The following is a 25818-nucleotide window of genomic DNA, read 5'->3' on the forward strand; positions in this document are numbered from 1 at the left end:
GACTTGCTGGCTCTTAAACACCTGGCTAGGAAGTGACACCCTTCATTCCACTCACATTTCATTGATTAGAGTTTGTCACATGGCCCCCCAAACTGCAAAGGGGCTAGAAGGTCTTCTGGTCCTAAGAGCAAGTGGACTCTATCACAGTTAGCAATCCTCAAGACTTATTTGTAAGAAAATGTGGGCCAACAGCGCGTTTGGGTTCTACCTTGTTTTGCTGACAGCAAGGAATTGAAAACACCTGATTTATAAAATGATTTATTTCTCAGTTATTAGAGTACTTCGCTTTCTCAATTCTGACACTGATGTTTAGAATTCTCTCCCTGTTTGACACCTGGATGTTTATACTTGCAGATAATGCCTGTATTAGAGATTCAGGATGAGTGGAACATGTGCCCAGTGAGAGAGGGGCAATCGTGGGAAGAGCTCTCTGAAACTTAGGCACCCTGGACAGGTCTGATTTTAGAAAGGGCATATGAAAGCACTGGCAATTGACTCCCCGAGAATTACATATGCCTGCTCACTCCCTTGGAAATCTGTGTGTACCCCAAGAGGTACTCATAGACCAATCTGAAGTTTGCTGCTTTGGGAGATTGGGAATAGAGGGTGATCCCAAATTTGTTCAAAAGTTGAGGGCAAATTACAATTCACAGTTTGACTTGATTCCCTAAGAGTTACCAAGGGTGAAAGTAGGCTGGAAGAAATCTCAAAGGGGAAAAGAAAGACAGCTTGGGGCGAGAAGAGACGGGGAGAGAGCAGGAGTAGGTAACAGAAATAACCCAGTTTTGTCTTGGGAGTGGGGAGAGAATTACGGCCTCATTATTTCTTTAACTATTCTTGGTCTTTTTTTTTTTTTTTACTGAAGTCTGGTTGAGAATCTCTGGTTGTACTCTTATTCTAAACCTCATTCACCAATCCATATATACATAGATTGGAGGTTCAGACACAAAATACTACAACTGGCATTTTTATTTATGTTTTTAAACTGAAACCATAAGAAGAAAACCAATCTTGAATGCTCTTTATTATGCAGATTGGATCTATCAGTGGGATGGCACCATGTCATACACCATATGCATGTTATCTCAAGGGGAGATCTCAGAATTTTCATTTTCAAAGAGGTGGACAGGATGCCTTCATGTATGTTTGCTTCCAGAACCTTCTAACAGGCTGTGGTTTCACGGTTGCCCAGATGGGTGTACTTGTGTATTTAGTTTTAACTAAACTAACTCTCATAGAGTAGATAAGTGGATACAAAAGCATTTCTGGGAAGAAAGCACAGGTCTGAGTTACTCATGAGACGAACACGGATGAAGGACAGCAAACAGCAGCACTGATGCTGTTTTCGGTATGCGCTCTTCATCAGCCGCATTACCAGGATAAACAACTCTCTGTAAACAGATGTCCTAAGAATTAAAACTAACTAAACATCATCAGGAAGACCAAGTGAAATACAGATTTCTACTCACAAAGTGTATATTGTGCCATGGGACATGAACCAAAGATAGAATGAAACTTTCATGATTATCAAGATACTTAAGATACTGTTTATTTCACCTTTATCTCTTTTGTATGATAGTTTAATGCTGATAATTTATCAATAACTAAGTATGCATATATTAGGGGTGAATGCTCAAGACTTGTTTACTGATGAGTGCCTATAAAAAAGCTTTAGAGACCACAGCCTGGACTTAGTTCTGTCCATAACCAGCTCCAGGATGCTGAGGCCGGAGCATGCTTCATTACACACTCCACCTTAGCAGGTTCAAAACATGCTAAATGATTAAACTCATTACTCTACTATACAGTACATTTCCTATTTATGTTTCTCAAAATTCTGGCAGTAAAATCCCACACATCCTGTAAAGCTATAGCTGGATTCTAAATTGGTCATTTGTGACGTGGACACTGTCTCCAGATTGGTTTCTAGTAATATTTCAAACCACACCTATTGCTTTGGGAATCCAAGCCATGTCAGAGTACATTTGAAAGGCTATGCCTTCCATCTCCCCTCCTTAATGTTAAAGGCACACAAAAAATAAGATAGAATTTTATCTGGCCAATAAAAGCCATGTTTTACAGGGCAGTCCTCTAGGACGGCTGTTCGTGGACATTATTCTCAGGAACCCACTTTCATCTACTAAACACATATGAGGTCTGCAGTTAAATTAGCATTATAGAGGACAAAAGAATGTTAAGTGGTCTTCAGAATTAAAAGCAAGGGTTTGTCAGCCTGAAGGAGGATCAGTGGAAATGATATCCTGTCTGTGAATGTTGTTTGAAGAGACATTAAAATGAAAGAGGTGAAAAAAACAGAGAGGAGAGAGGCAGTCATTTCTTTTTTAATCTAAGCTTCATCCCTAGTAGAGAATCTCATTACACTGGACATTCTGAATATTGGGTGAGAACTGATGATGTGTCTGAGGTACGTACAATGGCACTTAAACAAAGATTGATTAATCACTGCACAGAATTCTTCTCATCTCCATACTCTATCCTTCTTTTTTAAGAAGAAACTTTTATTCACATATTAATTCAGTTTAGAATATCTGATCTACAAAAGTTAACTCAATGTAAAATCTTCAAAGTGAAAATCAAAAACAGGTTGACAGGTTTATAAAGCTTGCCTGGGTTTGACCTCAGAATAGAAACGTCTACTCTCAGGTGAGTTCAGCCCATTCTTTTTCTGGTGTGCACCTGAGCTGCGGGAGCCAGCTATGAAAAATTCATGCAGGATGCTTCAACAGTCCCACCTATGTCCTTAACATCTGCTGGCTTCACGTCACATTAAAACTTCAAAGTGAATCCACCCCTGAGATGGCAGCCAGCTTTCACTGGGAGCAGGAGAATGGATAGCTCAGAAACGGCCTCTCCTTCCTGACAGGAAATATCTGTGCAGAACACGCTGTAATTTATCTTCTTAACCATACAAAAGGGAAAGAAATGTTGAGAGATAATAATGACATCTCCTAAACATGCACAAAACAGAAAGCGGTGTCATTGTGGGACTGCATTTCACTTCCAAATGTCAGGCTTTTTAAAAAAATTATTTATTTTTAAATAAACCCTCTTTATCTTTTGTTTCCCATAAGCTTCAAGTATAGCCAAAATATTCAGCAACTGAAAAGGTGGTGAGGTTTTGAACTCTCAAGTATACGGTTGTTTGGGAAAATACATTATTTCCTCCCGTTAGCTGGGTGATTGAGCATCAGTCATTTAGATGTTTCAAGACAAGGCTGGCCCCTGGGTGCTACTCCACTTGGACACTAGGCTGTCCCTGCAGGAGGAATGGTTTATTATTACGATGGGAAACAAGAGGTGGAGCCGCATGGCACTCTCCAATTTTAAATTAATGGCAGTACAACCCACCAGGAATTTAACTTCCAGTACCCTACCACCTTGATCATATCCACTACATTAAGGTTCCCTACTTTATTCTTCCAATGCCAAGGAAAAATTTATCCTTGTTAAATGATAATTGGCTGTAATATCTTTCGATTCCTTAGAAATGCTGGCTGGCAAGTTTTTAAAATTTTTCATCTATTTTGCTTGGTGTTTTTACAAAGCCTACATCAGAAAAAAAAGATGTCTAAGTCTGCAGAGCACACTATATCTTACTACCAGCATGAACAGGTCTTGAGAACATCCAATGCCATGAGAAATAAAAAGAGGTGATGCATCCTCTGGTATTTCATGGCCTCCCAAGGTGCTGGCAGCGAGGCCCTGACCTGAAGTTTCTGCTGCTTACAGCTACAGTCCAGAAAGGAGCAAAACTGAAACACAGTTCTGGGGTTTTCTGCAGATTTATCAAGACTTCTGATCTTCAGAGGTTTTCAAAACAGAACTTTTAGTGAGAAAATGCATAATTGGATGTCATTTAACTTTTAGCTAAATCCAATATGTCAACAGTGAGGTTCTCCTAAGAATTAAAATGAGGCCGCTTTTTCCACCTCCTTACTTCTCATGTTTTACCTGGTCCCGATAAAAAGCAAAGAATATATGAGGGAATAGAATGCAGGTTTTCTCCTAAGATTTACAATCAGTCCATCCATATCATCAACCTCCTTCTATCTCACCTTCTACACATTTCACCTGGTGCCAATGAAAAGATAAAAATATACAGGGGAAAGAAACGCAAGGCAGTTAATCATCATATTTATGAGCTGCTTCCAATATACTTCTCGGTTGGAGTAGAAACTGAAATTATTGAAAAATAAATGTACATATTCCAATTATCTGATGCCCTGGCATTGCATTAGTATGGCAACTTGCAAGTTCACTGTACTAGTTTTATTTTCTCCCGGCCTTTATAAAGTAGAAATGTAGGAAACTACTAGGGGCAGATCATTTCATAACTTTGTGATGTTAGCATCATGTTGACCAGAATATTTGGGGAATTTTTCCACCCTCTTCTAACCAATTAAGGCTAATTTCCTTGTTTCTGACTCCAAATTCCACCAATTTGACCTATCATTATCCTGATATGTATATTACAATTGAGTGCTAAATCAGATTTGCTAAACAGAATAAATGGCTCTAATTGTAAAACTCAGAAATCATTAAAGCAACTACAATCTGCCTGCTAATACAATTTCTATCCTTTATTCTCAATATTGAAAAAAATTTTCGATAAATTACATTTATTTCTACTATGATTCTTGATTCAGAGGCTCCTTTAAATAGCAGTACATCATGCACTGGATTTTGTGAACCCCACACCTAATCAACGGACATAACTCTGGACAGGATGGAAAAGGTCATGCTCGTCGCCAAACTTGCACCCAGTCTCTGGTCTGGAGGTCAGGACTCAACTCCTAGGTTAACGGGCTGATGGCAGCATGATGGCCACTTAGGAGCACTTGCCAGGCATGGGATGGGCATGTGAAAGCACACTCAGCTAATCTCCACAGTTTCGTTCCCCCAGTGTTCACCACAAACACTCACCCAGTAAATTCTACTAGGCCTAAAGCACTGGATCCCTCGAGGACCATGAGAAGCAAACATTGTAGTGCTATTCCACATGTACGAAACAAAACTTTTCAAATTACCTGATGGGGAAAGCCATTCTACTCCTTCAAGATGTTTTTTAAAAAGACGAAATCTACTACTATACAGACAAATCCATTTAATTCACTCTTGTATGACGTGATCATAACATTTTGAAATTTACCACGACCATTTCCCAACTGTATTTTCTCAACAGCATAATCACCGCATTTTATACCGTGAAGCTTCATGCTGCAAACATTTGGTGGCATGCACTCTCAGATGCACATTTTAATCTCTTTTAGTTCAGAGTTCTTGCTTGTGGTCATTTTCCCTTTCTCCAGCAATCAACTTTTGCTAGTAGAATTTCTAGAACCTTCTTTCAGAGGCCAAACATTTAAATGAAGTTTCCTCAAACTCAAATGTCCTTAAATAAACTGAACATATAACTGTGATTTGTGTGTATTTTCTTCATGATTCAGGGTTTTAGTTAAATCAGGTAGAAAAAAATGATCAGCTGATTATGCTTAAGAAATACTGCTAATTTTAACACAACTTAGTATATATATTTTCTCAAGGATTTTATTATTAAATTAAAAGAACATGGGGTTCTTTTGGCATAGCAGTTAAGTTTGGGCACTCTGCTTCCGCGGCCTGGGGTTCACCGGTTCAGATCCTGGGTGCGGATCTACTCACCGCTCATCAAGCCATGCTGAGGCGGTGTCCCACATGCAAGAACTAGCAAGACCTATGAATAGGATATATAACTACGTACTGGGGCTTTGGGGAGAAAAAAGAAAAAGAGGACGATTGGCAATAGATGTTAACTCAGGGCCAATCTTCCTCAAAAACAAAAACAAAACCCTCTCTCTTAAAAAAAGAAAGAACATAACCTGTGCTTAATCTTGTCTCAAATAAGGTTCCTGGATACAATTCCCTCATAAACCAGAAGATTTTTTTGTTGTTGTTAAAAACAATATATATTAACAGTGTACAAAAGCAAAACTGTTTTTTTAATCCTCAAAACAAATGAGATCTTACATTCAGAGTTGTCATTTTCTGCCTATCACTTCGAAGAAAGCAACTATTGACACTGGATCAATAGTAAACCATAACCACTATACTAGAGAGAGAAGATTTATTGCAAAATGCCCCATGAGACAGTGGTTAATAATTAAATCAAGATTTTATTGCTTTTAGAACTATCATTTGGAATTTCAATACTCACCTGCGATGCTCAAATAAATGAGTGGGCTCGTCTTGTTCTCTCCGTTCCTCTCGTTGACGGCCTGCACATAGTAAGACCCTGCATCACTTGCTGTTGCCGCGAGGATCACCAGTTGATTCTCCAGCGTGATGGCGCTGTGTCAGAGACGAAGGGACAATGTCAGAGCCACTCTATGGAACTTCTTATTTCTAAGACAAATTAATTTATGAGGCCAACTATAAAGGAAGGTCTAGAGTTAAAAAAAAAAAAAAAGACCTGGAAGGACAAAAACAAACACACAGGCAAGTTTAGGAATATGGCAGTGGCTGAGCCTTTTCAGGTCCAACTGACACACTCCTACAGTGAAGGACTCAGCATTCCTGGGGCTCCATGGCAGTACCAACCCTTGGTTGTGAGGAAGATGACATTTTGGAACATACACATCCAGGTTTGTTAAAACTCAAAGGTTCTTCTGGGAATTCATAACAAGACAAGTTAGAACAAATTCTAGAGGAGCTGGCCTTTTTCTTTCAGGCAGGGCTATTTGATCATGCACTGGTCACAAACCTTTCAAATAGAGGGCTGGACCACCAAAGCCTGGAGCCACCCTGGGCAAAGGAATTGACTGTGATTTTCTCCCGCTCCCCAGGAGCCTCATTAGAGCCTCTGTACATCTATTTCTAGACTAATGAGTAGAAGAAAAGTTGCCAGTGGGCATAGTGCTGAGCCCTTAACTCAATCCTCCCATAATCACTAACTCCAGGATTGCATATGCTTCACCTGTGCCATCTCCCCACGTCCTAGAGGTGCCAACAGTCTGGTTGATCATTACTGAATGCGTCTCACATACCCCAATTCTACTGCAAAAAGGAATCTCTGACTCATATTTGACCCACCCACCCTCTCTTTAGAAATAAGAAAACTGAGGATCAGAGAGGTTAAGTTGTTTGTCCAAGGTAACACAGCAAGGTAAAAATACCAGAGGGAGGACTAGATCTTCCCACATGTAGACTGATCTCTTGCCAACCATACCATACACAGACTTTCTCAGGATTACTTACTTAAAAGAAGAAGAAGAAAAAAGAATAAAGACACAAATATCATAGATTCTAGCAACTTTTAATTAAAATGGGTGCCCTCATATCCTTTGCTCATGCTGCAATTCTGTTTTCTTTATACTAGTTAAGGAGGTGGGGGAGGTAGAATTTGTTAAAAATACAAAGGTGAGTAAACTTTTCCTTGGCTGGTCACTTGGGCTTTGAGGGTAAAACACCTTCTGAGCACCAAAATGTCATTTAGTCTACGCTCTTATTTCCCAAACACTAGAAACATCCTGGGACCATGGAGTGAATTGTGTTACTTCCCACAACTGTTACTCTACAGTGAATAGTTATATTTGTTCGTTTTTAAATCTTAAACAGTCACAGTTTTTCCAGATTCAGGTAAACTAAGATCCCTATTCTAGTAACATAAAAAATATGCAGAGTAAGTAACCTCTCACGAGAAATTTTAGTATAATAGTCTTTTCTTCCTGCTACCTTTTGAAAGCTTTTTCAAAAACTCTTGATTTTTATACATTTTATAAGATTATCTTAAGAAGTTACTGCTTATTCAGGGTTCCCATAGGATATATTACAGTTTGAGGTCTCTATGACGAACTTACCTCATTTCTCATTTAAGAAAATTCTCCTATTAGGAAATTTTCAATTTCTAGTCTCATAAAAATGTTTCAAAAAAGTTTTACTATAATTATTTATGACTCCTTTATAGATTCCTTTATAGAACCATAGAAATTGTTCCATTTTATCTTAGCATATGTTACACTAGCATCTAAAATTAAACATGAATATTTATTACACATGACGTTACACATTTAATAGTACAATTTAAAAACTGAATATATCATTACTTTTTTCCTTTAACATCTGATTTTTGCCATAGTAATTTCAAATATGCCTATTATTTCTCAGAATTATTCTCTAAAAATGTCCATTAATTCCCTATATTATTTATGACATTGTTTCAAGGGTATTGAAAATAAAAAAGTACATAATGAATAGAAATATTAAAGTTTCATCTATTATAATTTATATCTTTAGCTATTTTTTCTTTTAGTTTTTATTCTGTACCAGTTTAAGTCAAAACTCAACAAGAAAAACTTATCTATTGCCAAAATGACACCACAAAAATGCCCAAATTCTGGAGAACATTAGATTAATGAAGATCAGTTCCCCAGAAGACTTTATTCTTTCTTCCTGTCCAACTCTTTCTGAACAGAGAATTTCTACAAAAGAAACTGACTTTTTAATAAAAATTAAAATATCTAAAACATTCATCTTAATTTCAAATTCTGATAATTGTTGTAATGCTTAAGAAGAAGGACAATTTTCAAAGAGAATGAAGTGGGTACCAAGCATCCATTCTCTGAGTCTTCTTTCCTAAGAGACTCTAATCTTGCTGTGGTGCCCATGGCTTCCCCAGGCAGCCATGTGAGAAAGCAAGTCAGCTCCGTTTCCAGCACCGGGTTTGCGTCCTGGTCATCAGAGACCAGTCAAAGTACCCCGGCCACCTTCAAGACAGTGAGGAATTGCCATGGGACACAAGTTGCCCAATCAGACCAAAAGGAAGGATCATGCTCAGGGGAAGGATCTTCTCACTCCTGCTGGAGGCCAGCCAGAAAATACATTGTCCCAGGGTTGCTGGTAGCCATCCTTGCAACTCTGAGGGAAGGCAGTGTGTAAACAAAAGCAGGAAGAGAGACAGAATTGTCAGCATCAGAGCAAATTAGACCAGAGTCTGAAGGCAATGATGAGAAAGGAAGCTAAGTGATCCTTCAATACGGCCCTTATATTTGATCATAACTATTCAGTGAACATGTTAGGTTACTGAGGCTGAGGTTGACTTCCAACATCTATTCCATATCTCCACCATTTTATAGTAGCAATGTGGGTTGGAGAACTGGCCCCAATGAGTCTATGCTAATCAGTCCCTCTTGCCAGTGATTAATAGAGGAAACCATCCCTATGGCATGTACCTAGTCACTATCACTGGTCTTGGGTAGCTACACCTAAGTTAGTCTCATCAGACCAAAGGGCAGGACTTCTACTCCATCGTTGGGGATCAGGCTTTTCTTCCTCCACTACTTGTGAACAAGAAATCATGTTGTCCCAGATGTTCATGGTGGCCATTTTATGGCCATGAGGGGAACAACCTTAGCATGAAGCTGATAATGTTGGTGGCAGGACAGAAGGAATGGAAAGTACCTGGGTCCTTGATCTTGATAACCTGATCGAGTCAGCGAACCACCCTGCACTCCTTCCTATCTCTGTACTTCCTATTTCATGAGATAATGTACTTCATTCATGTTTAAACTTGTGTAAGTTAGGGTTTCTGTTACTAAAAGTGAAATGCATCTTGATACAGATTCAAAACAGCATATGCAATAGCATCCGTTTGGGGTAAAAATAATTAAAAAGTGTATGTCCTCTGTGCATAGAAAACATAATCCATGCTCACATTTTTCACTTTAGCAAACAACTTATGTTACCTGTTTTCTGCATTTGCACCTGGGAATAAAATATTTCTATCCAAGAAAAAAAAAATTCCTATATATCTGTTTCTATATATATGTGTATACATAAAATGTTAACAGTGGTTAGCTCTGAGTCAAAATATTACAAGTGATTTTCTTTTGATTTCTGTATTTTAAAACATTTTTCCAATTTTTCCACAATAAATAAGTATCACTTTTGTTATCAGAAGAACAATTTTCAGAATGAACACAAGGGCATGCTAAGTAATTATGGTGGCAAAGTTTAATACTTTGCCCATCATATGAACTACATGGCTTTATTATAACATAATTCCAAAGTACTAATTTAAAACTTACATTGACTTTACAGGAAAATTATAGTATTAAGCCAGAGAGATTTTCCTGTATTTTAACTTTATTAAAATAAATGTATGTATGGTTTTACATAAAATTATTTCCTTAGCCTTTCCCATTTTAATTCTATATTTCAAAATGATATCTTTCTTTTTTTGGTGAGGAAGATCGGCCCTGAGCTCCCATCTGTTGCCAGTCCTCCTCTTCTTCTTCCTGAGGAAGATTAGCCTTGGGCTAACATCTGTGCCAATATTCTACTACTTTATATGGGATGTGGCCACAGCATGGCCTGATGAGCTGTGCATAGGTCCATGCCCAGGATCCGAACCACAAACCCCGGGCTGCCGAAGCGGAGCGTGCAAACTTAATCACTAAGCCACTGGGCTGGCCCCTCAAAATGATATGTTATAACTCTAACTTCTAATTCTAGGGGATAATAACAAGGAAAACAAGAAAAAAACTTAAAAGAACTTTGTCCAATGTGGGTAAAATGTACCACAGCTCAGGAAACCAGAAAGCTGGATTCATGGAGAACAAGTTAAAGGGTTACTTGCTGCCGACCATAGGCACAGGGAGAGTTTTCACGAGAGAGAAATCTATCAGTTGTCCTTATTAGTGGAGATTCCTAATGAAGGAAATGCCACAGCTCAGTAAAATAGGACCACTTCAAAAGGGAAGTTTCTAAGTCCTTTTGGTTTTTCGCTTGATTCTCCCAACGATTTCTTGAGGCAGCAGGCAAAATAAGACTTCTCTATTTCGGAAAGGAGGAAAACTCAGAGGAGCTACCTGGGGTCTTTGAACATTAGCATCAATCAAAAACATCCGTGGGGGAAAATGCCCCTGGGAGGTGGATGCCTAGACCCAAGGGCTTATGCATTTGGTGTATGGGGTTGGGGGGGCCACCCAGCTGGGATATTTATGATGAGCTTCCTGTCACAATTGCCAATGTTGAGGAGACGATGTACTCTCCATCCCATCAGAACATCTGCTTTCAGAGATGGGACACTGACATACTAATTCTAGAAGCGCCGGGTTCATGGTTGGTGAAAACAGCCCAGTGCGCACCTTGTAGTTGCTCAATACAGGAAGGAAAAGTAAGGGCCCATGTCCTCTTAATTGCCATGGGAACAGAACAAAATAACTATGTTCACTATTTAGTCAGCAACTATGTGTGTCCCCAGGCTTGACTCATAGTGGAGGGAATACACACCTGAATTGGTATATTTATAAACTCAGATTTGGTATATTTATAAACTATAAGAAGTAATAGGAAACACTTTAATAACTTTCCCTTAAGAGTGGTCGAGGGCCCAAAGGGAGGAGTTCCAGGGGGTATCCAAAAACATTTCCAAGATGTGCCTCAAAACTTGCAACAGAACCCATCCTTTGGCTTTCTTGAAAAGATAAACTGTCACTGGTTATCAATAAGTATTTCAATCTTTGACACTTTTAACACAAACCAGGCTGGTAATATAAACATTGATTTATACATTATGATAAAAATTCAGTAAAGGGTTCAGTATAAGAACTTTGCCCGTAAAATATAAAAGTACAATCTGTTTCTGTGGTTTTACTATTTCAGATGTTAAAGCAGCATTTCATTAGTTTCAGCTGACATTCAAGTATATTTAAAAAAAATCAGAGTGCAGACAAATGCAGAACATTAGTTTTCAAGCCCTTAAAAATAATAAAAAAAACATTTAAAATAGTGTCTATTTTAATTACACAACTTTTTAATGGGTTGGTTCTAAGGCTTACTGTTCTGAGTATAATCTGGATTTCAAGCCTCACAGTTTAATAGCAAGTTCAAGGCAGACAACTTTAAAATTGATGAACTTCTCTTACTTGTATAATTACGAGAACTAAAATTGCTTCCAAGTATTTGGCAATAATGAGTCTCTAGATACTCAATAAATGTTAAGGCACCAGGATGGCATATTTACTTAGTCAAGAAGTACACACTTGCTGCTGACCATTTGCTCTGGGTACAAGAAGAACATTTTAAAAGCAAGTGAAGAATTTGGGAAACCTATTTCTCAGAATTTCAAACCAATAGAAATGATGAGTAGAGTTATGTTCATTAATAGAATACAGGAATACTCAGAACAGATGACAAGAAGTACTGGGTAGATGGGATTGCAAGTTAGCACTAGTGCACACAGGAATGCAGCCTCTGAGGAGAAAGGCTTCCATTAAATTTCAGAGCTATGGTTGTCCAGTAATAGAGACACTATCCTTCTGTGGGAGGAAAAAAACCAAAGGCGACCAGAGAGGGAAGATACTAGAGACAGGAAGGGGCCGTTCAAGCCCTCCACCAGCTCAGGGACCGTTGCGCTCCATGCCTTGCGAAACATTTCAATTTAGCCCAGGCAAGGATGCTTTTCTACGGCAGGTATAATTAACTTCACATGGCAAGTATATGGAAACATACAATTAAATTTATATAAATTAACCTTCAATCTAATTATTTTCTATATAGAATGTCAACTCTTAATTATAGATACAAAGGGAGGTAAGTTGTAGGGTGAAATTTCTAAAATGGTAACTCCCTTAAAATCGTTTGGATTTGAAATATATTCAGATATACACATGTTCTGCCTTATACATAATTGTCCCTCAGTACTGATGCACAGAGCCTGATAAACAGTATGTAGTCAATAAGTATGTGTTGAATGAATGAAAAGAAGGAAACATTCAGCTATTTATATTCACATATTTGCTCCGACTATTCCTTTCTGAGCTTGCAACTATAATTTCATGCCAGAAGCCAGGCAAGGTGAGGAGTAATTTAACCATTTAATAAATATGTATGGGGCACATGCTATGTGTATACCACTGTCTGGGAAAGGTAACCAGGAAATACAGTCACTGAACCCAAGGAGCTAACTCCAAGGGAAGAAGATATCGAAAGGCATAAGAAGAAAAATGATACCTGAATAAAGTCCCAAATGTGTAAAACTAGTCTATGCATTTTGTAGAATTTTAGAGGAGGAGTAGATAAGCCAAACAGGCAGCTGCCTCATCACAAAACATGCAAGTCTGACCACATCTACCTTCCTCGTAACAGCTTCTTAAAAAGTGCAATATGGATCAGATGACACATTAGAAGGCCAGACCCAGCTCTTTAAGCCAGAACATATGCAATTGTCTGGGAATGGGAGGACTGCTTCTGGAGGTGACCTTGGAGGAAATACCATCCTCTCTTCTACTGAGCCTTCTACCTGCGTGTGTCGCCTTCCACCTGAAGCTCTGGCCAAGGGCTCCTACGAGGAAGCACCTCCCCCAAAAGGGCAGCACATCCAACTTTCTCCCAAACTGTGGGCCTGGGCTGGGGTTTCCCTGACTGCTCTGTAGGTGCACAGGCATTTGGTGTGTGTCCCGGTCAGCACGGCTAACAGTGGCAGAGAGGATACTTCAGTGGACTACAAAGAGAAGCAGAGAGGGACACCCGACTCGGGTGCACACTGTCTGTCTCTGAATAAAAGCAGACAGGAGACTGGAGCTCAGAGTTCACTCATCCCCAAACCCAGCTCCTGGGAGCCTGAGGTAGAATACAGCCTGCCTTAAAGTTAAAATCTAAAGTGGTCTACAGAGAAGACACCTCCTCTTTCTACAGACCAAGCTGATAACAGTTGATAGGAGGTAACACTATAGATAAACCCAGGATGAAGTTATTGCTATGTTCTGTATTAACACAGAGAGGTCCTTACAATGTTCAAACAAGTGTGACCTGGATGGAGCAATGGGCCTGGAATCAGATCTGACCCTGATTCTGTTCCTTCAGGATCATTACTTGGTTTTTTCATCTGTGAATAGGAATGACAGTACTTACATAAAAAGGACCTTTATGAAGGGCAAATCAGGTAGTGCTGTGAATGAAGCTGACACATAAGTCACTCATTCAGTGTTTGCTGAATCTGGATCTGGTTCCTCAGGTGTGGTGCATATGAAGGGCAAGTAATAAAATAATAAATGTTGAGCCAGTCCCGTGGCCTAGTGGTTAGGTTTGGTGTGCTCTGCTTCAGCAGCCTGGGTTCACAGGTTTGGATCCCAGGCACAGACCTACACCACTCATCGGCCATGCTGTGGCAGCAACCCACATACACAATAGAGGAAGATTGGCACAATGTTAGCTCAGGGCGAATTTTCCTCAGCAAAATAAATAAATGAATAAATGAATGAATGAATGAATAAATAAAATAATAAAAAACGTAGCCCACTCCTCTCTTGGGGCCTAAATCTCAAATACCGTCTAGAGTTTTAGTTAACAGACTTCCGTACAAACAAACACAGCCGGGCCACTGAATTATCAGATTGAAGCCATAACGTGATCTGATGTGCTACTACCTAAAAGCTGTCAGCTCAGGAGCAAAAGTGTAATGATCTAGCAAAGAGGCCTAGGAAAAACCCGTTTTCAGATACTTCCACCCAGCTAACACACAAACAGCAAAACCCACTTTACAAGACTTTAATGCTGCAAAATCCCTGGCTTCTTCTCAACATGTGTTGATGTGTCATAAACAGCATCAATCCTTTTCCTCTAGGATAGATACTGCATAATAAGAGGGATGGAAAAGAAATACAGAAATTATAGGGTAACTTGATGTAACTAGTGAAAGATTTAGTTCATCAGGGATTTTTGCCCAGCAGAAATATATTTGTTTATAGCAGTGTTTCTTAAATTTTCTAGCTAGTTTTAAAAAGCATTTTAGTCATCTAATACTTATTCAGGGGCCTTTTGCTATTTTAATTAATTGTTCCCACACAAGGCACAGATAAATGGCCATGCCAAATTTCTGGTGTGGTCACATGCAAAAGAATGAAGTGAATGAAGGTTTAAACAGAGCTGAAGTTTATGCATAAAAATTTCCAGCCAAGATTTTTTTCTGCTAAAACAAACAAAATTTTTAAAAAAGAACAAGAAACAAGACAAACAAAATGTGTGGAATATGCATTTTTAGGTCTTTAGGTCCTTAAATAGTGGAACTTACCCAGAGTGTAAAATCCACTAAAACTAGAAACTGTTAAAAAAGACAACAGAAAGTCATCTAAAAAATAGATGACCACCAGTAAAAGCCTCTCTGGAGGTGGGCTAGCCACAAGTTCTTCTATCCCTGAGATCCTCTGAAAAGAGTGGACAAATCTGAAAAAAGTTCATTTTACATATAATAAAAACAATACATAATTCAGCCAAAAATTGAGTATTGCCATGGCCAAGTAAGAGACTTTTCCCCAAAGTAAGAATATCAAGACCAGGGCAGCTGCCAACCCGATGGACACAAGAGAGGCTGGTGAAAGATGTGTAGGGTGTGTAGTGTCCGCCTGCAGCCCCTGTGACCATTCAGTCACTCCCAAGGCAGGGCGGGGAGGTGGGGGGTTGACCCAGCCCTTCCTATGTAGTGGGTAGTGTCAGGAAAGCCTAGGGCTGAAGATTCAAGCTTCAGACAAGTCAGTTTCTCTCCATACCTTATTTTCTTTAGAATAAAGCACTCAGAGGCTTTCTTCCCTTCTGCAGAAGAAGGGGCCTCAGGCAGAGCACTTGACCCTGGCTCCGTGTGATATCGTTTGCGTAGGATTATGTCTTCATGGCAAGATCAAGCACAAGGAGCAGCTTCCATAAAAGCGAGAGCTCTTCTTCAGGAGCAAACAATAGCAGAGGAATATTGCAAAATCACTAGCAGCACACATTGCTTTTGTAAACGCTCTCCACCTTTCAAGTCGGTCACAGTTTAGTTCTTTAAAGGAACATAATTATTACAAAGAGGTTTTACTCTTTGTTAAACTCTTTCTGATTATTGAGGGACAAAGCTGTGCCCGCAGAGCTAGGAGCACCTGTGCTAGCTGGAGGAGTCACAGAGCCTCAGGTATGACAGCTCATCTTCAGTGACGGCCGGCCCCTTCCACGTACCTCGAAAACGCCTGCTCCCCAACTACAGGGAGACATCTCCATGCTCAAGGACAAAACTCTGCCAACAATAAAGACGAAAAAAACCCAGAAGAAAACCCAATTTTCTTTTAACTATTTTTCTTTCTGGAAATTACTACAATAGGCATGGCATTTGTAAGCAGAATGCTTTATCATGCGACACACGAGCGTCTGTGGTTATGTGCATAGCTCTGGCAAGCAAATGAAGGGAAATGGTAAAATGTTCCATAGAGAGAAACTAATTTATAAACAAGGCTGGGAGTTATTTAAAATCCAGGGCACCTAAACTAAACTCTCAGGAAGGGTTACCACATCCCTTGCTAACTGTGAAATAAACCTATCTTCCAGGGAGAAGCGCCGCCCCCTTCTCAGGCTGGGCCGGGGTCCAGGAGGCCGCGCGTTGTTTACACCTGTGCTGGGAGTCATTACAAAGGTGCTGATCAGTGAATCCAGCTGAACCACTAGTCATAGTTGGGAGACGGACATTGGCATTCTTTTCAGAGTTCTGACGGGTTTCTCTGCATTCCTTTTCAGCAGGAGTGAACCTGTTTGTTTTGGGCACATCTCCCTGAGGCCTGACCCTCTGGCCACTCCCCTATTCAGCCCACTACCTGGGGCTGCTTGCAGGTCCTGGGAAGGAGCAGGAAGCCCCCTTTCAACTCTCCTCCTCTGCAAAACTTCTGCTCTGCCCTCCTCACAGTAACGGTAAGAACCAACCTTTTCTGAGCACTTTCTACAGGCCTGGCACGGTGCTAAGTGCTCTGCATACATTATCTCCTCTGGTCCTCACAGCAAACAGTGGTTAAGGCTCAGGATTTGGATCCAGAGACAAGTGCGTGCGAGTCCCTACTCTGACACTCCCTGGCCGTGTGCACTGAGCAAGTTGCTTGACTGTTAGGCTAATCCTCAGTCCCTATCTGCCGATGAAGATAATAAAAGTACCCATTTCTTAGTGTTGGTATGAGAAACAAATGAAATAATATATAAAAACTGATTAGCCTAATACCTGGCTTATGCCCATAACTTAAAAATGGTTACCTGCTGTTATCATCTCCATTTTACAGACAGGAAAAGGAGGCTATTAGAGGTGAAATAACTTTCCCAAAGGAAGTGGAAGAATCAGGACTCTAACCTAGTCCCACCCCACATGCCCCAAATGGATTCTCTCCTCAAGGCCCCTCACCCTAATCTATGCCACCTTCCTTCTCCCCAGACCCGGTGAGGCGAGAGGCCAGCAACTACTCGATGCAAACCTTTATCGTGGCATTCAACAGGATTGCGTCTTGGGTGTTTGCCTCTCTGTCTCTCTCTGTCTCTCTCCCTCTCTCTGTCTCTCTTTCTCCTTTCTTCTCCAGGACTCACGTCTGGCCCCTCAGTGGCTAAGACAGTGCCTGGCATAAGGCAGTGATGATAGGACAGGTGATGCAATGAAAGAGTGGTGCTAGGACCATTTGGGTTTCATGAAGTCCCATCGACATCAACCAGGAGGACAACCGCTCCACCGTACACCAGATCTGCATCAGGAAGCCCCTGTGCCTCTGAGCTATAGAAGCTGGAGACAAGAGTTCCCTTTCCTATTCTGGTAGAACCCCCACAGCTAGGCCTTCTTGGTTACTGTTGTGGAAGTTTTCTACTCCACTAGGTCACAGTCATCGGTGCTGCCACAAGGGGCAGAAATAGGAGACTCGGCCATGAAGATTAGTGAAAACAGTTTTTACTTTGGAGACAGGGGATATGTTTTCTCAAGAACTATGAACCTTGGACTTTCCCAGGAAAAGTTTTATAATACCCTTTGTTTTGGACATCAGGATGTGTCTAAAATGAGAAAATAAGCAGGCAACTTCAGATTCACCTGGGTGAATGGGGATATGCCAAAATAGAGCCATAAATAATTTAAAGAGGACCATTTTGGGAAATTCTAAGTATATTGAAAACATTAACCCTGACAATACACCTGTGAGATACAGGCAGTGTGTATATTTAGGCAATATCACTCACAGTGCCCAGACACCCCACATGAGAATAAAACGAGAAAAATGGATAAAAATAGAAAAAATGGTAACAGCCACTTTCCCCAACTGTCTCCACTTCTTGCCATTGTTAATATCATGCAGTTCATTTCCATGACAAATGTAACACAATAACATAAAACATAATTGCCTCCATTTGTCTTCTTAGAGAACCACACTGTTGTTCGTTAGGTGGTGATGTATTCATTCTTGGTCCTTGGCCACATTTCTAAAGGGGCATCTTAGGTTTGCCATAAGCAGTATTTAACTAGCACCCTGGCCCCAAAAAAGTAAAGTGAACCAGGCACTAGGTTTTGAAAAGAATAAAAGATCACAGCCAGCCCTTTGGCAGAGTTATCCAAAGGTAAAGACCTCTGAGATTCCCTGAAGGAGAAGCCACCCTCTGCCGGGAGGACAGGCAGGAAAAGGTGAACGAGATAAATCTCTGCTGCCCAGCTCCTAGCCACATGTTTAGTGTAGGAACCTCCTTTGGGTCAGCAGAATAATGGCCCCCAAAGATGGCCACGTCCTAATCCCCAGAACCTATAAATATGTTGCCTCACACAGCAAAGGTACTTTGCAGAGGCCATTAAGTTAATGATCTCAAGATGGGGAGAGGATCTTGGATTATATGGGTGGGTCCAAGTAATCAGAAGGGTCCTTAAAAGTGAAAGAAGGAGGGGCTGGCCCAGTGGCATAGTGGTTAAATTTGCGCACTCTGCTTCAGCGGCCCAGGGTTTGCAAGTTCGGATCTTGGGAGTGTACCTACCCACCGCTTACCAAGCCATGCTGTGGCAGGCGCCCTGCATATAAAGTACAGTAAAATGGGAACAGATGTTAGCCCAGGGCCACTCTTCCTCAGCAAAAAGAGCAGGACTGGCAACAGATGTTAGCTCAGGGCTAATCTTCTTCACACACACACAAAAAAAAAGTGAAAGAAGGAGTCAGGAGAGTCAGAGCCAGAGAGAGATCTGAAAGTGCTACTCTGCTGGCTTTGAAGATGAAGGAAGAGGCCGCAAGCCAAGGAAAGCAGGTGCATCTAGAAGCTGGAAAAGGCAAGGAAGCAGATTCATCCCTGGAGCCTCCAGAGGATCACCGCTCTGCTGACACCTTGATTTTAGCCCCGTCAGACCCATTTTGAACTTCTGACCTCCAGAACTATAAGATCATAAATCTGTGTTGTTTTAAGTAACTGTTTGTGGTAATTTGTTACAGCAGCAATAGAAAATTAATACACTCCTGAAAAACTTTAGTTCTCGAGGCTCCAGTTTCTTCATCTCTGAAATGAGAGATCTCTATCTAGCTCACAGGGTTGTTGTGTGTATTAAAAAAAATAAGTTTAAAGTATGTACATATGCTAAGCATAGGGCCTGGCATTGTAAATATTCAACAATGTATTTCCCATAATCACACAGATAAATTGAAATTTATGGCAAGACTGATTCAGACCTTCCTCTGATAGAATATTGGCATTCATTCATTTACTTGTGATGAAAATAAGAGAAGATTTTCAATCATTAGCATTTGTAATCTTTCTCTTCCTTTACCGTAGGGCCTTATCAAGCAGTTTGGGGTGGCAGCAGAATCCAGAGAAGAAGGAGGGCCTTGGGAATTCACACTGAGGAGGGAAACATGAAGTCTAGAATGGGTCCAGGAAGGAAGGTGGAGGCCGGGCAAAGAGGCCAGGCTGGCTGTGTGGAGGGCATTGGGAGGAGGAAAGAGCATGTGAAGGGAACTTGTGCGGTTCCTCTGAATTTTGTGATTCTTTGAGAGACTGGTAGCAATTTCAATTGCTTTGACAATATACCTTTTTTGGATGGGCTGTATTATATTTTTTTGCTTTGCCACCAAGCAGAGACTAGCACAAAATGTGTTTCATTCATTTGTTCATTCACTTAGTCATCTGACAAACAATTTTTGAACACTTACTGGGGAATTTTCTGATAGATAAGAGAGTATCGAGGGGTCTATCAGTCGGGATAGTCCAATGGGGGATTGCAAGGTCAGGCATCTATCACAATGGTTAAAAGTGCTGGCTCCAATCCCTAATGCCAGACTGTGGTCTCTAAATGCCATTTCCACAAAAATGAAACAGTGCCTTTGGAGAAAGTATTAATTATGGGTCTGGGGCAGGAAAAGTACAAGATGAGCCTTGAACATTTTTTATCACACAGGGAGGAAACAATCAAAGATGAGATCATATCAAAAAGACTCAGGAATCAACCTGAAGAAGCTCTCATACCCTAAAAGGGCACAATTTGAGCACCAAAAAGAAGGCGCACAAATCAGAAAAGAAGAAATAAACTGTTTCTATTTGCAGACGACATAGTCTACACAGAAAATACCAAGAAATCTACATAAAACAAAAAACCAGTAACTCTTAGAACCAATAAGTGAGTTCAGCAAAAGTTTCAGGATACAAGATAAGTATACAAAAACCAACTACATTTCTATATATAGCAACAAAGATGTGAAAACCAAAATTAAAAATACAATACCATTTACAATCACTCAGCAGAAATACTCAAGGTGAAAATCGGGCAAATATGTACAGGACTCATGTGAAAAACTACAAAAACACCAAAGAAAGAAACCAAAGCTCTAAATAAATGGAAAGACATACCGAGTTCATGGATTGGAAAACTCAACAAAATAAAGAAGTCAGTGTTCTCCAAACAGGTCTATAGATTTAACGATTCCTATCAAAAGTCCAGAAATATTTTTTTCATAGATGTAGGAAATTTTTCTAAAATTAACATGCAAGGCAATTAAATTAGAATGGCTATAACAATTTTGAAAGAGAAGGAGAAAGTAGGAAGAATCACTCTAACCAATGTTAAGATTTACTATGTAACCACCGTTATCAAAACAGTGTGGTACTGGCAGATGAAAAGACACATAGATCAATAGAACAGAATAGAGAACCCAGAAATAAACCCATACGAGTTTGGCCAACTGATTTTTGACAAAGGTGAAAATGCAATTCAATGAAGGAAGGAAAATCTTTCAACAAATGGTGTTGGAGCAACTGGACATTCAGAGGGAAAAGGAAAATTAACCTTGACCTAACCCCCACACACCTTATACAAAAATTAACTCATAATAGATCATAGATTTGTACATAAAATGTAAAACTATAAAATTTCTAGGAGAAAATACAGGAGAATTCTTTGGGACATAGGGCTTGGTTCAGAGTTCTTGGACATAACATCGAAAACATAACCCATAAATGAAAAAAATCAATAAACTAGACTTCATCAAAATTAAAAACTTTTGTTCTGTGAAAAGTCCTGTAAAGGAACAGACATGTTACAGATTGGGAGAAAATATTTGCAAACCACAAATCTGACAAAGGACACATATCTAGAATACATAATGAATTCTCAAAAGCCAACAGTAAAAAACTCCCAACCATCCAATTAGAAAACTGGCAAAGGACATGAAGAGACATTTCACTAAAGAGGATGTACAGATGGCAAATAAGCACATGAAAAGATGTTCAACATCACTAGCCATTAAGTAAATGCAAATTAAGACCATGATGAACTATTACTACATACTTATTAAAACAGCTAAAATAAAAATGGTGATGCAGAGAAACTGAGTCTTTCATTCATTGTAGTGGGAATGTAAAATGGTATAGCCACTTTGGAAAATTGTTTGGAAGTTTCCCAAAAAACTAAACATACACTTACCATTTGACCCAGCAATTTCACTCCTGGACATTTATCCCAGGGAAATGAAAATTTAAGTCCACACAAAAACCTGTACACAAATGTTGACAGCAGTTTTGTTTAGAATTGCCAAAACCTGAAAACAACCCAAATGTTCCTCCATAGGTGAAGAGTTAAATAAACTGTTCTCCTGCCACACCATGTAATACTAAACTACATAAGCAATAAAAAGGAACTAACAATTGATACACGCAACCTGGATGTATCTCAAGGGCATTATGCTAGGTGAAAAAAGTCAATCTCAAAAGGTCACATACTGTATAATTCCACTTATATAACATTCTTGAAATGACAAAATTATAGAGATGAAAAACACGTTAGTGGTTGCCCGTGGGGATGTTACAGGGGAGGGATGTGGGTGGGACTATAAAGGGGAAGCAAGATGGAGATCTTTGTGGATGGAGCAGTTCTGTGTCTTGATAGCAGTGGTGGTTACACAAATCTACACATGTGATAACATGACACAGAACTATACACACACATTGTACCAATGTCAATCTCCTGGTTTTAATATTGCATTATAGTTATGTCAGATGTCAGCATTTGGTGAATGGTACATGGGACCTCTCTGAATAATTTTTGCAACTTTCAGTGAATGTATAATTATTTCAAAACAAAAAGTTAAAAGAAAAAGGAAAAAAAAAAACCTATGCCAGAGAAAAGAATAAGAAGGAACACTTCCAACTCATTCTACGGGGTAGAACATTTGGAAACTAAAACCAACAAGCTGTTTTATCCTCCTAGAACACACCAGCTGGTCAGTGGAGAGCTCTGGCTGGAGTTTTGTAGGAAAGATAAATGCTGGAGTTTGAGAACTGAATAATAAAACAGAGTGAGCAAAGTGCAATCAGAGTTAGAGGATCCAGAGAGACAGTGCCAAGTGCAAAGGCCATGAGGTAGACAGGCTTGGTGTGTTACAGGATGTCAAAAGAAGCCAAGGAGGTGAGAGCAGACACAGCTAGGGAGGCAGGGAAGGAGATGAGCTGAGAGCAGCCATGTCATCTGGAACCTCCCAGACATTGCTCAGGAGTCCTCATCAATGGGAAGGCCCCATAGTTTACCACTCTGAGGCTCCCTCTTACTGCTTTGGTCCAGCTTGATGATCAGGGCTGAGGAGGAAGGATGAAAGAGACAGAGATATTAACAGCACACTGATAGTCTACAAGGAGAGTAAATAAATTATATAAATATAGCTATAAGAACTCAAAATGCATAGCGGAGGCCAATTAGTGAATTAAAAAGAAAAAAAAAGGGATTAAAGAATTCAGTAGACTGTGAGGGTCATGGAACAGGAATTTATGCTTTTAATTTTAACCTTGCAGTGATATTGAAAAGAGAATAAATTATATGCATTATGCTCCAAAGAAAAGTAGAGACATATTAGAAAAATTTTCATTAAAGCTACCACAAAGAAAAAGAAGGTTATGGTGATAAAATATTACTTTTGGCTATTAAAAAAAAAAACTGTTATATAAAATAGCTAATTACACAATAATGCCTCATAAATGAAATAGTAACATTTCTTATTTTATCATCTGCATCTGTGTCTTCCTTTGCTCAAAAACTATCAGCTTGGTATGGCTAGTTTGTGCCTTGGGATGAATTAATAAAATAAAAGGCATTTGCTAAAAACTACATTTCATTGTGCAAATATCTGAGTTTGGGTCATTTCAGTTAGGGTAGGAGGAACAAAGGGGTCAATATAAAAGGAAAGTTAAAGGCACTTAGCTCAACCAGAGCCAAGAATTGTGACAGGGACAAATCTGCTGAACTAAGAACAAACTAGGCCAGCCTGCTGGTCTACCCAGGCTTCTAACATGCCTCTGCAGGTCGATAAGATATCTCAACGGGTACAAAGAACTTTTCTCTTTTGATGCAAGGATAAAGTGTGTGTGTGTGTATGAGTGATACAGATGAAAATTCTGAATACTGCTATACTTTATGAATCATCTGGTATGTGACAGAACAGTAAACAGCCCTTTGCTTTAAAAAAAGAAAAGATAACTAGAAGTATGGTGAAGAGCACATCAACACAGCCAGAAATTTTCATCCATGAATAATAGGAATAAAGATACACAGTATTCAAATACCAAGTTTGATAGAACAAAAGATTTTAAAAAAGAAAAAATAGAATTGCTACCTTCCCTTATAAGATTAGACACACACACTAGAAGCTTTCTAACACAGTTCACTAGGATCTAAAGGAGAAAGCCTGCCTTATTGAAGCCTGCTCAACTAAAAGATGGGGATTGGGTGCTAAGCCACACCTCGCTATAATCTAACCAAGAAATGTCTGGTTTTTATTGTATGTAGTTGAAGGTTATACTGAAACCTGTGCAGGAACCTAAATAGTTACATAGCTCTGAGAAAGATATATTGTTTCATCTTATAGACAAGGAAGAAAGGAATAGGAAGAAAGAAAAGTACAGAATAAACCAGAAGAAAACATGAACCAATCATCCATATTATAGTAATTTAGTCAGTAAAGTAAATTTTAAAATAGATACCAAAAGCAGATAGTTCCAAATTTGCCATTATGAAGAACACGTAAACTCAGCAAGGGTAGTGAGAAGTTATGGGCCCACATCTCTCCATTTTAGAGCAAATGGTATCTAACATATTCATTCATTTTTGAGCATGGAGAAGCCAGAAGAGGTCTCAAGAGAATAACTCAGAAAATGGAGAGGCATGCCACACCTCCAGATAAGAGAACTATTGGATCATACAGGTATCATTTCTTTGTAGATTTAGTTGCAAAATTTAACAAAATCCTAAAGAAAATGCCAATTGAACTTTCTGAAAATGAAAAATAAATATTTTTGAAGTCTATAAGAAGAATGAAATCAAGTAATAAAACGTCTAAATTGTTTTTAAAAGAATAAAGATGACAGACTTATCCTACCAGTTATCACATGACATTAAATCCATACTATTATAAATAATGATTTGGATAATAGATGATTGAGGGAAAAAGGATCAATTTTCCTTAAGAGGAGAATTTGAATTAATAAATGTGAAAGGAATGAGGAAAACAGAAAAATCACCATTAGAAATCCATGGAAATAGTTGATTTCTGGCAAGATCCACAGATGAATCACTAAAATTAATCAGCAAAACTTCAAGGAGAAACAGGATATGTGTATAACCTCAAAGCATCTACCCAAAATATTTATTAATTTTTTGTGGTGGCTTTAACTTATGTCAACAAATTCTTTGATACTCTTCTCTCCAGTAGGTGGAGCTGAGTTACTCTCCTCTTGCATATGGGCTGGACTAAGTGACTTGCTTCTAAAAATAGAACATGGAAAAATAAAACAGTAACTTTACAGTGGACAGACCTGTTGACACTACCTTAACCAAGTGATCAAGGCTAACATCACCAGTAATAAGAGATGTTCACATCATGGGCCCCTGATACGAGATGAGAAGTTCACCCCTCTAGGATTCTTCCCCTCTTTCTGTAACCCCGGCCTAATCATGAGAAAACATCAGACAAGCCCAAATTGCAAGACATTTTACAAAACAACTAAACAGTGCTCTTCAAGACTGTCAAGACCATGAAAGACAAGGAAAGATGGAGAAACTGTCGTAGGTTAGAGAAGACTAAGACGATGTGACGATTAAATGCAATGTGGGATCCTGGACTGCATCCTGGGACAGAAAAAGGGCATTAGGAGAAAAATTGGGAAAATCCGAATCAAGTCTCTAGTTTAGTTAATAGTGCTATACCAACGTTAATTTCTTAGTTTTGATAAGTGCACCACGGTCACGTAAGATAACACCAGGGGAAGCTGGGTGAAGCAAATACCACAACTCTCTTACAACTCTCATATAATTCTAAAATTATTCCAAAATAAAAAGTGTTTTTAAATGAAATTGAACAAAAACAACAAAAAGTTGACATCTGTACAGAATAGAGAGCCTCAAGACGGACCATGGTATATATATATATAAATATGATTAATATGTAATAAAGAAAGAGCTATAAATCAACAGGACGGGAATAGACAATTCAACAAAACATCAGGGAAATACTGGCTAGCCATTTAGGAAAAAAAATTTAGATCCTT

The 25818-nt window shown here is 39.3% G+C and overlaps 1 protein-coding gene across 3 annotated transcripts in view; it reads right to left on the bottom strand.

Annotated features, from left to right (window-relative positions):
- SDK1 (sidekick cell adhesion molecule 1) overlaps positions 1–25818 on the bottom strand; it is a 919553-nt gene that overhangs the window by 376451 nt on the left and 517284 nt on the right. For all 3 annotated transcript variants that reach the window (XM_058569383.1, XM_058569382.1, XM_058569384.1), the window contains one exon: positions 6215–6348. In XM_058569383.1, coding sequence (XP_058425366.1) covers positions 6215–6348 — 134 coding nt within the window. The remainder of the gene's footprint in view (positions 1–6214; positions 6349–25818) is intronic.

This window comes from Diceros bicornis, chromosome 26 (genome assembly GCF_020826845.1).
Source record: "Diceros bicornis minor isolate mBicDic1 chromosome 26, mDicBic1.mat.cur, whole genome shotgun sequence".
Classification (NCBI taxonomy): Eukaryota; Metazoa; Chordata; class Mammalia; order Perissodactyla; family Rhinocerotidae; genus Diceros; species Diceros bicornis.